Source organism: Gracilinanus agilis, chromosome 3 (genome assembly GCF_016433145.1).
Source record: "Gracilinanus agilis isolate LMUSP501 chromosome 3, AgileGrace, whole genome shotgun sequence".
Classification (NCBI taxonomy): Eukaryota; Metazoa; Chordata; class Mammalia; order Didelphimorphia; family Didelphidae; genus Gracilinanus; species Gracilinanus agilis.
This window is the reverse complement of record NC_058132.1, coordinates 370,810,029-370,825,328: the sequence shown is the minus strand read 5'-3', so window position 1 is coordinate 370,825,328 and position 15,300 is coordinate 370,810,029. Positions and strand designations below refer to the sequence as shown.

The window sequence follows — 15,300 nt, the reverse complement described above, 5'->3', positions numbered from 1 at the left end:
CATACTGATACGGTAAGTGCCTTTGATCACATAGCTAGCATGTGTTAGAGGCAGGACTTGAAGTCTGGTTTTCCTAATCCTAATACCTTACTGCCTTTCATCAAGCTTTATATTTATGTATTCTATATTATTATACAAATCATCATAATGAATATTTATATTTATAATAAATGTAACCCTCTCAATATAAAAGATCAAAGAATTAAGATTTAATTAGTCACAATACATAATTATGATTTATTTGCCAAATCATAAAAAATTATTATTCATTTCAATTTAATAAATATGTGTTAAGTTCTGGTATGCAGAATACTGTCTAGATGGTGAGGATTCAAAGATGAAAGGTAGTATAGTCCCTACCTTCTAGAAATGTAGAGTCTTCTAGTAAATAAGACTTTATAAAAAAAAACTTTTATAGAAATAATTCTAATACAAGTTAGAAAATTATTGAATAAATGAATGAGAGGTCAGACAAAGTGGTCTGAATTTATGAAGGAAGGATAGGGTTCCAGGGAAGGAGTCCTGGAAAAGCCTTGCTGAAGTGAGAGTAAAGGGAAGGATGTCAAAGGGGAAAAAAATGGAAGTATGTCAGGAAATATGTTCTAGGCCTTGAAGATAGCCTATGTAAAGGCAAAGAAATAGGAAAAGGAATTGATGAGATTAAGGATCTCAATCAATCAAAAAGCATTTATTAAGCACCTACTATGTGTCAGGCACTGTGATAGGCCCTCCCCCCCCCCCCAAATACAAAGGTAAAAAAAAAAAAATTTAAACCCTGAAACAATCCTATTAGGCCAGTTTTATTGGAACATGGAGTGTGCCAAGGGTAGTCATGTGAAAGAAAACTGAAAAGTTAGGTTGGGGTTAGATTGGATCAAGGCCTGCAATGCTGGGATATTTATGGTGTATTATATTTAGTGGGAAATGGGGAATCAGCAAAGATTCTTTTTTTGTGACAGAGTCAGACCAGTGTATTAGGAAGATAACTTTGGAGCAGCAGAGTGAAAGATAAATAGGAAAGAGGAACACTGGGGACAGGATCAGTTTTCAGCTTATTGGAGTAAAAGATAACAAGAGCCTTAACTGGAAGAATCCTACTGTGTCCCCAAATGTTCTCATTTGAATCCTCAAAGAGTTTATTAAAGAGGGGGCAGCTGGGTACCTCAGGGGATTGAGAAACAGGCCTAGAGAGAAAAGGGTCTGGGTTCAAAACTCAGACACTTCCTAGCTGTGTGACCCTGGGCAAGTCACTTAACCACCATTGCCTAGCCCTTACCACTGCCTTAGAACCAAAGAGAAGGTAAGAGTTTTGGTTTATTTTTAAGTGTATTAACACATGTATAACCCAATGGAATTGCTGTGGAAGGGATAATTTGGACAAAATGCTCTAGGATTTTGAGGTGGAATGGGGCACGATGGGATGGAACAAGGAGAATGAAAATTTCATGAAAGAAGGAGAACCTGAGCTAAGCCTCAGAGGAGGAAAGAGATCTGAAGAGGCAGGTCAAAGGAGGGAGTAGAATGGGACAGAGAAGACAGAATGACCACAGAGGAAATGTTACAGTTCAATTTGTCTGGAACACAAAGTGCCCGAAAGGGAATAATGCTCTGTAGCTATTTGTAGCAAACAGGGTCAAATGACTTTCCCAGGGTCATGCAGCTGCTATGTGTCCAAGGTCAGATTTGAACTTGGGGAGAGGAGTTGTCTGGTGCTCCATGTCCTGCATCATCTGGCTGCCCCTAAGTTGTTGGTTCAGGTCCTCAGTGGGGGCTCATCAGTTATTGTGTTAGGAGAACAGAACCAAGAAGGGATAGTTAATTCTCTGGGGACCCTCTTGTAAACGTGGAAGGGCCAAGCCAAGGAAGTAGCTCAGATGTGGTGCTTGAAGTTGTTCTAAGATAAATGAATTGATGAATGAAAAATGGAATGGATGAGAGTGATATTTGACCTGAACTTCTAAAAAAATATGAGAAATTTTCAGAGTTGATGTTAATTGCTCATACATTTATTATGAGCAACCTTTGATAGATGAAATTTTAAAAGCCCAGCTCAAAAAAACCAATCCGTCTCTTCATGCTCATTTTTAGTCTTTTTTGTTCCAATTTTGAACCCAGTCTCTCCTGAGGACTTGGCTTGAGTCAGGCCCAGCCTGGAACACAACAGTTAGTTTTGATACATTCAATGACTTTTTTAGATAAAAATCTCAGACTGTCTTCCTGTAAAATTATGCCACTGGTAAACAAAAAGACCAAGATAGCACATACAGAATGGACATCACTAGTAATAACATACATTTCTTTAGTGCTCGATGGCTTTAAAGCATATTACATTTGAAATAGTAAACTCAGGTCTCTCCAAATCCAGTGTTTTTCCTGCTAAGCCATGCTACATTCCTGCAATGAAATGAGGGCCATCTGGAGACTATGCCCCAACCTTTCTTATTTACCACTGATACTTCCTATTACTATAGAGTAATACTCTAATGAATAATAATCAATAGTAGTATTATTGATACTTCCTTCTCTGCTTGTCCCCTTGGACAGTCCTGACATGGCTTCAACACCAGGAAGATTATAAAGGCATTGGGATTTTGTGGAGGACACCTAATAAAATGGAGTGCTATGATGGAAGATGAATTTTATTGAGAGCCAGGAGTTCTGGGTTCATGTCCTCCCAGCCTTGTGGCTTGCTAGCTAACTAACTGTGTGAAGTCTGGCAAGTCAGTGAATCTCCTTGGACCCTCAAGTTTTCCTATTTTGCAAAATGAGGAGATCCCAAAGGTGGCTACCAGGTCTAAATTCTAGATTCATCCTTTCTTCAGACATGACATAAAAGGCAACTTAAAATGCAAAAGTTATTAAGAGATAATGAAACTTGTTAGAGAATGTGCCTAAAAGAAGAGAGAAAGCATGTGGCTCACCTATCTATAAAAAGCCAAATAGGGAGTCCTTTGTAAAGGTTAATGGAACAAAAAAAACATGGTTATATTAAGAAAAAAAAAAAGCTTCATCCTGTTTTACTATCAGCTGATACCTTCTCCTCTCATTTTCTTGGTTAACATAAAAGTAGAAGGCTGGGAGAAAAGATATTTCCCAAACCAGTCTCTATGGGCATATACACACAAGTAGTAATAATAATGAGTAAGGTTTGTAAGATGCTTTTTACATATGTTATCTCATTTTATTCTCACAGTATCCTTGGGAGGTAAATGCTATCATTATCCTTATTTCATAGGAGAAGATATAGATTCAGAGGTTAAATTGTTTACTCAGGGTCATATCCAAGAATCAAAAGAAGATACTCTCCCTGATGAATTCTCTTATATACTCACAATAAAATTTCATTATAATCTTAAAAAAAAAGTAACCCCCAGCAGAATATGCTGCAATTACCATTGAGTAATTATCATAGATGAAAGCTTAAGTGTGGACTCACAATTAGGAGACAATCATTTTATAGATTTCTACACAGCTCCAATCTCCTTTATAGTGATTTAGTTTGCATAATTATATTCTCACTCTTGACTATTATTTTTCTGAAGATTAGTAATTTTAATGTTCAATAGAAATATATATTTAATTGATAACCTTTTGTTTTTCCATTGCCTACATTTCCCTTTTAATGCCACTTTCAGCCTCCTTGAAATCAATCTCTTATAACAAATAATTATTTATAAAGTATAAGAAGAAAAAATATCACCAAAATGGATACACACATAAAAAAAAAATATGTCATGGTATGCAATGTTCCAAACCTGTGGACCCATTTACTTCATGTAGTATATATACAAATGGGAACTCAGGAATTCTTTATACCAATGAAGCACAGGTCCTGTCCCTATCCTGAATGATGCCAAGTGATGGTGATGATGACTTTGCTGGCACAAACCTGTGCCATTTCTTTTCTCTCCAGCACAAAAAGGAACTCAGCTCTGAAGAAGATTCTTAACACATTATCCATTGCTGTGATTTTTGGGCTTACATGGATTATGGGTTACCTGATGCTAATAGATGATCACAATATAAAAATTATCTTCAGTTATTTATTCTGCATTTTCAACACAACACAGGTATGTTTGCACTAAACCCATCACTGAAATTGTGTCATCTTGGGTGAAGTAATTATCTTCAATAACTTTGAAGGAGTGTCAAGTTATTCCAAACTCCACTTGGCAACTGAGCATTTATCTGATAACTTTTGGAGATATACATTTCAGAATCACAAAACCTCCAAGGTAAAAAGAACCTCAGAGGTCATCTAGTCCAATCCATACCTGAACAGGAATCCCTGTACACCAGTGGGATCAAAATCAAGGAGATCAAAGGGGCCACTAAACTGTATATAAGGATCTCTGTGGGCTGCATTGAAAACTACATAGTATCATTATGTTCTATTGTATTTTAATACATATTTAAAATATTACCCAATTATGTCTTAATAAGATTTGAGCATCCCTGAGACTATTGAGGGTAGCAGCTGACCTCATGTTTGACACCTCTTCTGTACAAAATCCCACATATGCCCTCTTCTCCATTCACCCCAGTTCAAGCACTCATCACCTCTTTGTTGTTCAGTTGTATCTGATTTTTTGGGAGTCTTATTGAGGTTTTCTTATCAAAGATACTGGACTGGTTTGCCATTTCCTTCTCCAGCTCATTTTACAAATTAGAAGCTGAGGCAAGCAGGATTATGTGACCTGCCCAGAGTCACACAGCTAGCAATTGCCTGAGGCTGCCTTTGAATTCAGGAAGATGAGTCTTCATGACTTCAGGCTTGCCACTAGCCACTGTGCCACCTAGCTGCTCCCATCACCTTTTGCCTGTACTATTCTGGCTTCTTCTTTGCCTTCCTTGACTTTTGCTACTCCAGTCTATTATCCATACAACTGCTAAATTAATCTTTCTAGATCAAAGGTCTTAACATGGCACCTCCTCTTCCCCCACACAATAAACTCCAATGGTCCCTTATTATTTCCAGGATCAAATATAAAGTTTTCTAGAATTTGAAGGTCTTCCTGACCTGATCTCTTTCTATATTTCCATTCTTACACATTATTCCCACTCTACCAGTTTCTTCTCTCCTGAAAGTTACTTTGAATTTGTTTTGCATGTGTCCTTAGCAATGGGCAAGATGTCTCATTTGAATGTAAGCTCCTTAAGAGCAGAGATGGTCTTTATTTTGTGTTTGTGTCCATGGTCCTTCTTAGTATAAAGGTTAAACAAATGCTTGTTGATTGATGAACTAGTCCATATCTTTTCATTTCATTTACAAAGACATAATGGGAGATTTTCTTTAATGCCTAGCAGAAAACTTCATGTTTTCATGTCATCAGAATCCTTTTGATATGTCTAATATCCCTTTGAAAGAAAGAAATAAAGTTATTCTGGCATGATATTGTTGATGAGTGTACATTTGCTTTTAACAGTCGTCATTTTCCTTTCTAACTGCTCAGAAATCACCCCAGGTTTTGAACATCTCAGATATTAATGCCAAGCTAGCTGGACTATAGCTTTTAAAATTCATTCTTTCTCCATTTCTTAAAATGGAAACATTTGCCCATCTGCAACCTAGCAGAGAACTTCCCTAGTTTTCCATGATCTCTTAGTGATGACATATCAGAACAGCAATCACACATGTCTGTTTCTTCCATATTCTGGGCTATAGTTTATCTGGACCTGTTGACTAACTTAGAGATATTGAATGTAGTTTGTTACACACCCATCACTCTTACTTAACAAAAACAACAGATAGTTTTTATGCAGTCTTTTATGGTTGGCAAAGTGCTTTACATATGTTAACTTAGTTGATTAGCAAAACAACCCTCTGAGGTACCTGCTATTATTATCCTCAATTTGGAGATGAGAAAACTGAGTTTCAGAGAAGTTAAGTGCTTTGTCCAGGGTCACACAGCTAGGAAGTGTCTGAAGCAAAATCTGAACTCGAATCTTCTTGATTCTAAGTCCTTATGATTTATCCATTGTACCATTTAGTTGTCCATTGCACCACCTTGTTCTATCTTCCCCAGGCTCTTACAATTAAAATTATTTCAAGATTCTGACTTATAGGCAAGAATATCAGTTTATTGATGAGGCCAGCAAATAGCCAATAGATTGATGGCTCAGTGGTTCCCTTGATGACCAAAGACTCCTTGACACTCCATTAGTCAGATCCATAAATCGAGTTTTAGGAGCTCATTACTTAGACCCAACCCTGAATATCCCCAAACATTTTAAATTTGTGAATAGTTAAATAAGAGGTGATCCATCAAATTCTCACAGTTCCCCACACTCATGTAATGAAGGTCATATAGACAAGAAGAGAAGCCTTGTCACTTTTCTATTAACCAAATTTTGTGAAAAGGAAGACATTCATTGGGATTTTTTTTAACCCTTACCTTCAATCTTGGAATCAATACTGGGTATTGGTTCCAAGGCAGAAGAGTGGTAATGGCTAGGCAATGGGGGTTAAGTGACTTGCCCAGGATCACACAGCTAGGAAGTATCATTGGGATTTTTTGTAATTTTTTTTTAAACCCTTGTACTTCGGTGTATTGTCTCATAGGTGGAAGATTGGTAAGGGTGGGCAATGGGGGTCAAGTGACTTGCCCAGGGTCACACAGCTGGGAAGTGGCTGAAGCCAGGTTTGTCATTGGGATTTTTAAAGACAAAGAAAATGTAAAAAGCAGTCTCTGACCCAGAACCCAGGCACAGAAATACAAAAAAATACTTTCTAACCCACAACTCTTTTTTTTTAAACCCTTGCCTTTCACCTTAGAAGCAATACTGTGTATTGGTTCTAAGGCAGAAAAGCAGTAAGGGCTAGGTAATGGGTGGTAAGTTACTTGCCTAGGGTCATGCTGCTATGAAGTGTCTGAAGCCATATTGAACCCAGGACCTCCTATATTTAGGCCTGGCTTTTAATCCACTGAGCAACCTAGCTGCCCCTACCCACAACTCTTAAATAGAAATTAATATATGAAAAACATTCTCCATAGTAGAGAAAGCAGAAGGAAACTTTAGTCATTCTTTGTGCTCTGTTTCCCATCATCATTGTTTACATGTCTGTTCTTTTACCTCTTCCCGCTCCCCAAACTGCTTTTAAAAAGAATCCTAAACTATTACACTTTGCTTTTCCTTACCAGTCTCAGCTCACACTGAGCTTTAATTTTCCTGACAGTACTTTTACGAGACTTTGCCAAGCTCTTATATATTCATCTTCTGTTGTGCGCGCTTGATTTTATCTTCCGGATAGATCTTTTTTTAAAATTTAGTTATTGGTGAGTTCTCTGGGCATCTATATTGGTCTCCTTGCATGTCTTATTTTTTCTCCTAATCTGAATTAGTTTCCCTTATGTCTTCAGGATTTTATTCTTGAGACTTTCCCATCTTTCTTGGATTGAGTTCTCCCATAGAATTTCAGGCTATAGGAATCTACCTCTTTATCTGAATATTTTGGTATCTGTTTTCTCTAATCTAGGATTTTTGTCAGACTTCCACACTTTCTTCTCCTCTGTCTCAGACTTTGAGGGAGTAGTAGTCACTTCTTTCCCACCACAGAGTTCAATTTCTTTTCTCTCCAACAACCAGTTCCTCCTCCTTGTTAATTAGAATTAGATCCAATCTACAACTTCACTGTATAAGTTTCTCCACCATTTGAAGAATAGAAATATGATTAAGGGGAGTGAAGAAGTGATTAGCTGCCTTGATTTTGGCAGAGATAGGACTTCAGTAAATGCCTAGGTAATTGAAATCCACCATCACTACTATATCTTGACTCTGGACCAGTCTTATTATCTATTTCCCAAATTCATCCTTTAGTTCCTTCTTCTGCCTCAAGAGTCTGATATTCCCTTGACAAAGATCCTCCCATTGATTTTTACCCAAATTCTCTCCATCATGCTTCCCTTTTCTGTTTCCTGGATATATTATTCTGTTATTTTATCTTCTTAATTTATGATGCTACCTTGAATCCTTTTACCCATTCTGCTTTTAAAAAATGAGATATATCCATCTAGAACCATGATCTATAAATGTTTTTCATCCCACCCAGTCTTTGTGATACCTTTGAGATAAAATTTGCCTTTTAACATTATGATCTCTTGCTTGTCGCCTAGGCAATGAGGATTTTTTGAATAGATGTTTGAGGCCATGGGTTTTCTTTGGGCCCCTTTCTTGGATTTTTGTCTCCTGTGAACTTCTAGGAAATGTAATTGCTATTTTTCTTCATTATAAATATTCTTCATAGTATCTCAATGCATATCTAAAGCTTTCTCCCTATTCCCAGACTTCATCTTAAAGTTCTTTCTCTTCAATTTTAAGGAATAAGGTTAATATGTTCTACTGATGAGGAGAATGCCATTCTTATATTTAAAGAATGATATAAAAATTGAAATCCCTTTTTAGAAACCATCTCCTTAACCAGTTGTTTACTGTTCTTGGATAGGATGACCACAGAGAGTAGTAGATGGTTATTTTAGGAGCTAGATCCCTAGAGGAATAACTATGATTATGACTCCCAATTTTGTATGGGACTAAAGCTCTATTTTCTCATAGAATCATTTCTAATTGTAAAACTAAACATATTTAATAATAAACTTCCAACAGTATAATTTTAGGCCTTTCCCCACTAAAATTGGTTTAAAAACAATAAAATAATTACAATATTATTGTCAACTTCTAATAGCAGAGAGAGACTCAGAACATGATTATTAAAATGGAGGACAGTTGGAAGGAAGGCTAATTTAAGACAGCAATTAATTAAAAAAATAATTTGGGTTCAGAACATATGCTTATGTTAACATTTAATATGTCCTGGAAATTTGCAACACTTTAAAGGAAAAGATTGATGCTCTGGGGTTTGATTCAGACACTCTTCTTTTTAATTCTTTATCCTTCTTTATTTACAACTCAAACTAGAGATAATATCAGTTTTCCAAATCATTCAATGCTAAAGTGTCCTTTCTGTTCCATATATTTATTTTCTTAACTTCTCTGGCTTAAGGGAGGAAATCTTGTTTAAAAATATTTCTTTTTGGATTGCAGATTATAAAAAGGATTAAAAAAAATAAATAAGAGACAGTGAATTCTGGCAGCAAAGTACTTATTATATAGGGTATTTATATTAATGAGAAATCAAAAGCAAGATTATTCAAATAATGTACCTCTAATAATTTCAAGTTGATTGTAATAATTAAGCATATTGTGAACCTGTGTAAGGAATCACTCTGTGCCAGCAATCCTTGGCTAACAGAAAGTCTCCTAAAAGAAGTGATACTCCCTGAAGAGTTGTTGACTCATATTGTTTTTAGCCAAGAGAAAGACTGTTTTCTTTTATTTTTAGTGAAAATGTTTATATTTTATATTTTCCAATTGCATGTAAGAACAATTTTTGAATAAATTTAAAATTTTGAGTTCCAAATTCCTTCCTCTTCCCCCTTCATGAGAAGGCAAGCACTTTGTTAGAGATTTTATATATACATGCAATCTATAAAACCTATTTCCCATTATAGCCATGTTGCAAATGAAAATAGTACCTCCTACCAAAACCAAGAAAATTTAAGAAAGTTTTAAAACATATTTGATCAAAAGTCTTTGATTTGAATTCAGACTCCATTAGTTCTTTCTTTAGAGATGAATAGTATTTTTCATCGTAAGATCTTTTTTTAAAATCCTTATCTTCCCTCTTAGAATCAATACTGTATATTGGTCCCAAGGCAGAAGAGTGAAAATATATGAGGCTATATTTGAACACAAGACCTCCTGTCTCCAGGTCTGGCTCTCTACCCACTGAGTCACCTACCTCCTCCCTTCTTAAGTTCTTTAGAATTGTCTTGGATCATTGTATTGCTGAGAATAATAAAGCCATTCATTGTGCTCATCACACAACATTGCTGTTACTGTATGCATACTGTTACAGTATATATACTGTATACATTCTCCTGGTTCTACACCCTTCACTTTGCAAGATTTCATATAAGACTTCTCAGGCCTTTCTGAAAACTTCCTGCTCATTATTTCTTATAGCACAACAGTATTCCATCATGATCATATATTACAATTTCTTCTTCCATCCCCCAACTGATGGGTATCCCCTCAGTTTCCAATTCTTTGCCATCACAAAAAGAGCTATTATAAATATTTTTGTACAAGTAAGTACTTTCCCCCTATCTTTGATTTCTTTGGAATACGGACCCAGTACAAGTATTGCTGAGTCAGAGGGTATGCAGAGTTTTATGGTCTTCTAGGCATTGTCCCAGATTGCTCTCCAGAATGGTTATATCAGTTCACAACTCCACCAACAGTACATAGGTGTCCCAATATTTTTTCATATCCCTCTTAGCATTTATCATTTTTTGTCATATTAGCCAATATGATAGTTGGTACCTCAGAGTTGTTTTAATTTGCATTTCTCTAATCAATAGTGATTTAGAATATTTTTTCATATAAGTATAGATAGCTTTGATTTTTTCTTCTGAAAACTTGCTGTTCATATCCTTTGACCATTTATCAATTGGGGAATGATTTATATTCTTATAAATTTGACTCAGTTCTCTAAATATTTGATAAATGAGGCCTTTATCACAGAAATTTGCCATAAGAAATCTTTTTTTTTTCACTTTTTTCCTTCTTATCTTGGCTCCATTGGTTCGTAATGTAATCATATTTATTCATTTGCTCAATAGATGAGAGGTAAAATACCCCCTAGTTTGCTTATAATATCACTCTTTATGCTTCAATTTTATACCCATTTTGACCATATCTTGGCACACAGTATGAGATGTTGGTCTATACCAGTTTCTGCCAAATTGCTTTACAGTTTTCCCAGCAGTTTTTGTTGGAGAGTAATTCTTGTCCCAAAAAGTTTGGATCTTTGGATTCATCAAATAATAGCTTACTATTGTTCTTTACTACTGTATATTATATACCTAATCTATTCCACCAACCCACCACTTTATTTGTTAGCCAATACCAGATTGTTTTGATGACTACCAGTTTGTAATATAGTTTGAGACATAGTACTGCTAGGCCACTTTTCTTCACATTTTCTTCTAACTGATACCCTTAATATTCTTAACCAATTATTCTTCCAGATGAATTTTATTATTTTTTCTAGCTTTAAAATAATTTTTGGTAGTTCAATTGGTATGGCACTGAATAAGTAAATTAAATTAGGTAGAATTTTTATTTTTACTACATACTCATGAACAATCAATATTTCTCCAATTGTGTAGATATGACTTTATTTTTGTGAAAGGTGTTTTGTAATTATGTTCATATAGTTCTTAGGTTTATCTTGGCAGATAAGACTCCCAAATGTTTTATATTGTCTGCAGTTATTGGAAAAATATTTTCTATTTCTATCTCTTCCTGTTGGATTTTGTTGGTAATGTATAAAAACGCTGATTATTTATGTGGGTTTAGTTTATAGCCTATAACTTTGCTATTATTTCAACTAGTTTTTAGTTGATTCTCTAGGATTCTCCAATTATGCCATCATGTCATCTTCCTCATCACTTATTCTAATTCCTTCAATTTAAAAAAATCTTCCCTTATTGCTATAACTAGCATTTCTAGTATAATCTTGAGTAATAGTGGTGATAATGGGCATTCTTGGTCTACCACTGATCTTATTGGGAAGGCTTCTAGATTATCCATGTTACAAATAATGCTTACTGAAAAGTTTTGATAGGTACTCATCATTTTAAAGAGTTCCACTTATTCTGATACCTTCTAGTGTTGGGGGATTTTTTTTTCAATAGGAATGAATGTTATATTTTGTCAAAAGCTTTTTTTGCACTTATTGAGATAATCATGATTTTTATCATTAATATGGTCAATAAGCTGACAGTATTCCTAAAACTGAACCATCCTTTCATTCCTAATATGAATCCCATCTGGTCATAGTGTATTATCTTTATGCAATATTGCTGTAATCTCCTTGTTAGTGTATTACTTAAATTTTTGCAAAAATATTCATTAAGAAAATTGATTTAAAGTTTTTCTCTGTTTTTGTTCTTCTTAACTTAGGCATCAACACTATATTTGTATCACAAAAGATATTTGGTAGAACTCCTTCTTTACTTATTTTTCCAAATGGTTTTTATAGTATTAGATTTAATTGTTCTTTAAATGTTTGGTAGAATTCACTTGGGAATCCATCTGGACCTAGGGAATTTTAATTAGGTAGCTTACTGATGGCTTGCTGGATTTATTTTTCTGTCTTGGGGTTAGCTATTCTATTTCCTCTTCTGTTAATTTAGTCAATTTGCATTTTTTGTAAATATTCTTCCATTTTACTTAGATGATTAGCTTTATTTGTATATAACTAGGCAAGTGGCTCTTAATAATCACTTTCATTTTCTCTTCATTGGTGCTGAAGTCAATCTTTTCATTTTTGATATTCCTAATTTGATTTTCCTCTTTCTTTAAAAACAACAACAACAACAAATTAACCAAAGGTTTATCGAGGTTAGAGATTTTTTCATAAAACCAGTTTTTAGTTTTATTCATCAGTTTAATATTTTTCTTACTTAGAATTTTATTAATATCTCCTTTGATTTTTAGAAATTAGAATTTGTTGTTTAAATGGGAATTTTTAATGTGTTCTTTTTCTACTTTTTTGGGGTTCATATCCAATTAATTGATCTATTCTTTATTTTATTGATGTAAGCATTTAGAGATACAAATTTTTCTATAAGTATGACTTTGGGAGTATCCTATAAATTTTGGTATGTTGTCTCATTATTGTCATTCTATGAAATGAAGTTATTGATTTTTTTCTATGATTTGTTTTTCAACCCACTCATTCTTTAGTATTAGATTAGTTTTCAATTAGATTTTCATCTGTGGTTTCAATAGCCCTTTGTTGAATGTAATTGCATTATGGTCTGAAATAGATGATTTTAAGATTTCTCCTTTTTTGAATTTGGTTGTGAAGTTTTTATGCCCTAATACACGGTTGATTTTTGTGTAGGTGCCATATATCACTGAAAAAAGGTATATTTCTTGCTATTTCCATTCAATTTTCTCCAGAGATCTATCATATCTAACTTTCATTAAATTCTATTCATTTCCTTAACTTCTTTCTTGTTTATCTTTTGGCTATATTTACTTAGTTCTAAGAGAGGAATATTGAGGCCCTTTACTACTATAGTTTTACTATTTCCTCCTGTAACTCATTTAACATTTTCTTTGAAAATTTGGATGCTACATCATTTGGTGCATATATGTTTAGTGTTGACATTACTTGGTTGTCTATGGTTTGTTGTTTTTGTTCAGTCATTTTTCAATCATATCTGACATTTGTGACCCCATTCAGTGTTTTCTTAGCAAAGGTACCAGACTGGTATGTCATTTCTTTCTCCAGCTCATTTTACAGGTGAATAAACTAAGACAAAGGCGATTAAGTGACTTGCCCAGGGTCACATAGGTAGTAGTAAGAGTCTGAGGCCAGATTTGAATTCAGGAAGATGAGTTTTCCTGTTTCCAGGCCTGGTGCCAGGAAGAGGACTCTTCCTGGTATTCTCTTTACTATACCACTTGGTTGTCTATTCTCTCTATTAGAAAAATGTAATCTCCCTGCTTATCTCTTTTAATTAGATATATTTTTGCCTTTTATTTGAAAATTTTTTTTTCTGAAATCATGATTTGCTATCTGATTTCTTTTCTTTCCTTTTCCAACTTCATTTGAAACATAATAGATTCTACTCCAACCTCTTATTTTAAGTCTGTATGTATCTCTCTACTTTAAGAGTGTTTCTTGTAAACAACATATTGGTGGATTCTGGTTTTTAATCCACTGTGTTATCTGCTTCCATTTTGGAATGAGTTCATCCCATTCACATTCACAATTATAATCAATAACTTGGTATTTCTCTAAAATCTATTTTTCTTTTTCCTTTCATCTTGTCCCTCTTGAAAAGTCTGTTTTGCTTATTACCACCACCTCTCCCTATATGCCCTCCCATCTATCATCCCCTCTTCCTTCTTTGATCTGTCTCTCCTCCTACTTCCCTCTAGGGCAAGATAGATTTCTATACCCAACTGAATGTGTGTGTTGTTCTCTTTTTTAACCAAAATTCTGATGAGAGTAAGGTTCAAGAACTGCTCTCAACCTCCCTTCCCCAATTTTTACTTCCCCTATAAAAGCTCTTCCTTTAATGCTCCTTTTATATCAAATAATTTATCAGGTATAGAATGAAATAATTTATTTCATTCTACCTTTCCCTTTTCCCTTCTCCCAGGGAATCCATCTTTTTTGCCCTTTTAATTTTATTTCTTTGAAATCATCTCATCATAGTCAACTCACATCTGTATTCCATCTAACTGCCCTAATAATGATAAAGTTCTTTGGAGTTATGAATATTATCTTCCCATGAAGTGTTAATTAATTCTTAATCAATAACTAATCTTCCTCACAAGAGAAGGAATATAAACAGATTCCTATTATTGAATCCCTTATATATCTTTCCTGTTTATCTTTAACTGTATCTTGAGTCTTGCGTTTGAAACTCAATTTTTTTTTTTACCTCTGGTCTCTTCCTCAGGAATGCTTGAAAAGCCATTATTTCATTAAATATCCATTTCCCCCATTCAGTTTTGCTGGGTAGGTCATTTTTGGTTATATTTCTCATTCCTTTACCTTCTGGAATATCATATTTCAAGCCCTCCAATCCTTTTATGTTGAAGCAGCCAAATCTTGTGTTATTCTAATTGTGACTTCATGATATTTGGATTGTTTCCATCTGGCCATTTGCAAATATTTTCTCATTAACCTGAGACTCTGGAATTTGGTTATAATATTCCTGGGAGTTTTCATTTTGGTTTCTTTCACAATTGATTGGTAGATTCTTTCAGTTTCGATTTTGTCTTCTGGTTTTAGGATATCAGGACAATTTTCACTGATAATTTCTTAAAATATGATGGTGAGTATCTTTTCTTGGTTATGGCTTTCAAGTGCTCTAATAATTCTTAAATTATCTCTCCTGCATCTATTTTCCAAGTCAGTTGTTTTCCCGATGAGATATTTCACATTTTCTCCTGTTTTTACCTCTTGTTATATTATTTTATTATTTCTTGATGAATCTTTTTTTTAACATTTATTAATATTCATTTTTAACATGGTTACATGATTCATGCTCCACCTTTCCCCTTCAACCCCCCCCACACCCCCCACCCATGGCCGATGTGCATTTCCACTAGTTTTGTCATGTGTCCTTGATCAAGACCAATTTCCAAATTGTTGGTAGTGGCATTGGTGTGGTAGTTTCGAGTCCACACCCTCAATCATGTCCACCCCGA

The 15,300-nt window shown here is 34.5% G+C and overlaps 1 protein-coding gene across 1 annotated transcript in view; it reads left to right on the top strand.

Annotated features, from left to right (window-relative positions):
- ADGRG7 (adhesion G protein-coupled receptor G7) overlaps positions 1-15,300 on the top strand; it is a 125,245-nt gene that overhangs the window by 48,381 nt on the left and 61,564 nt on the right. Inside the window, 1 exon segment of the mRNA XM_044669200.1 lies at positions 3,914-4,070. Coding sequence (XP_044525135.1) covers positions 3,914-4,070 — 157 coding nt within the window.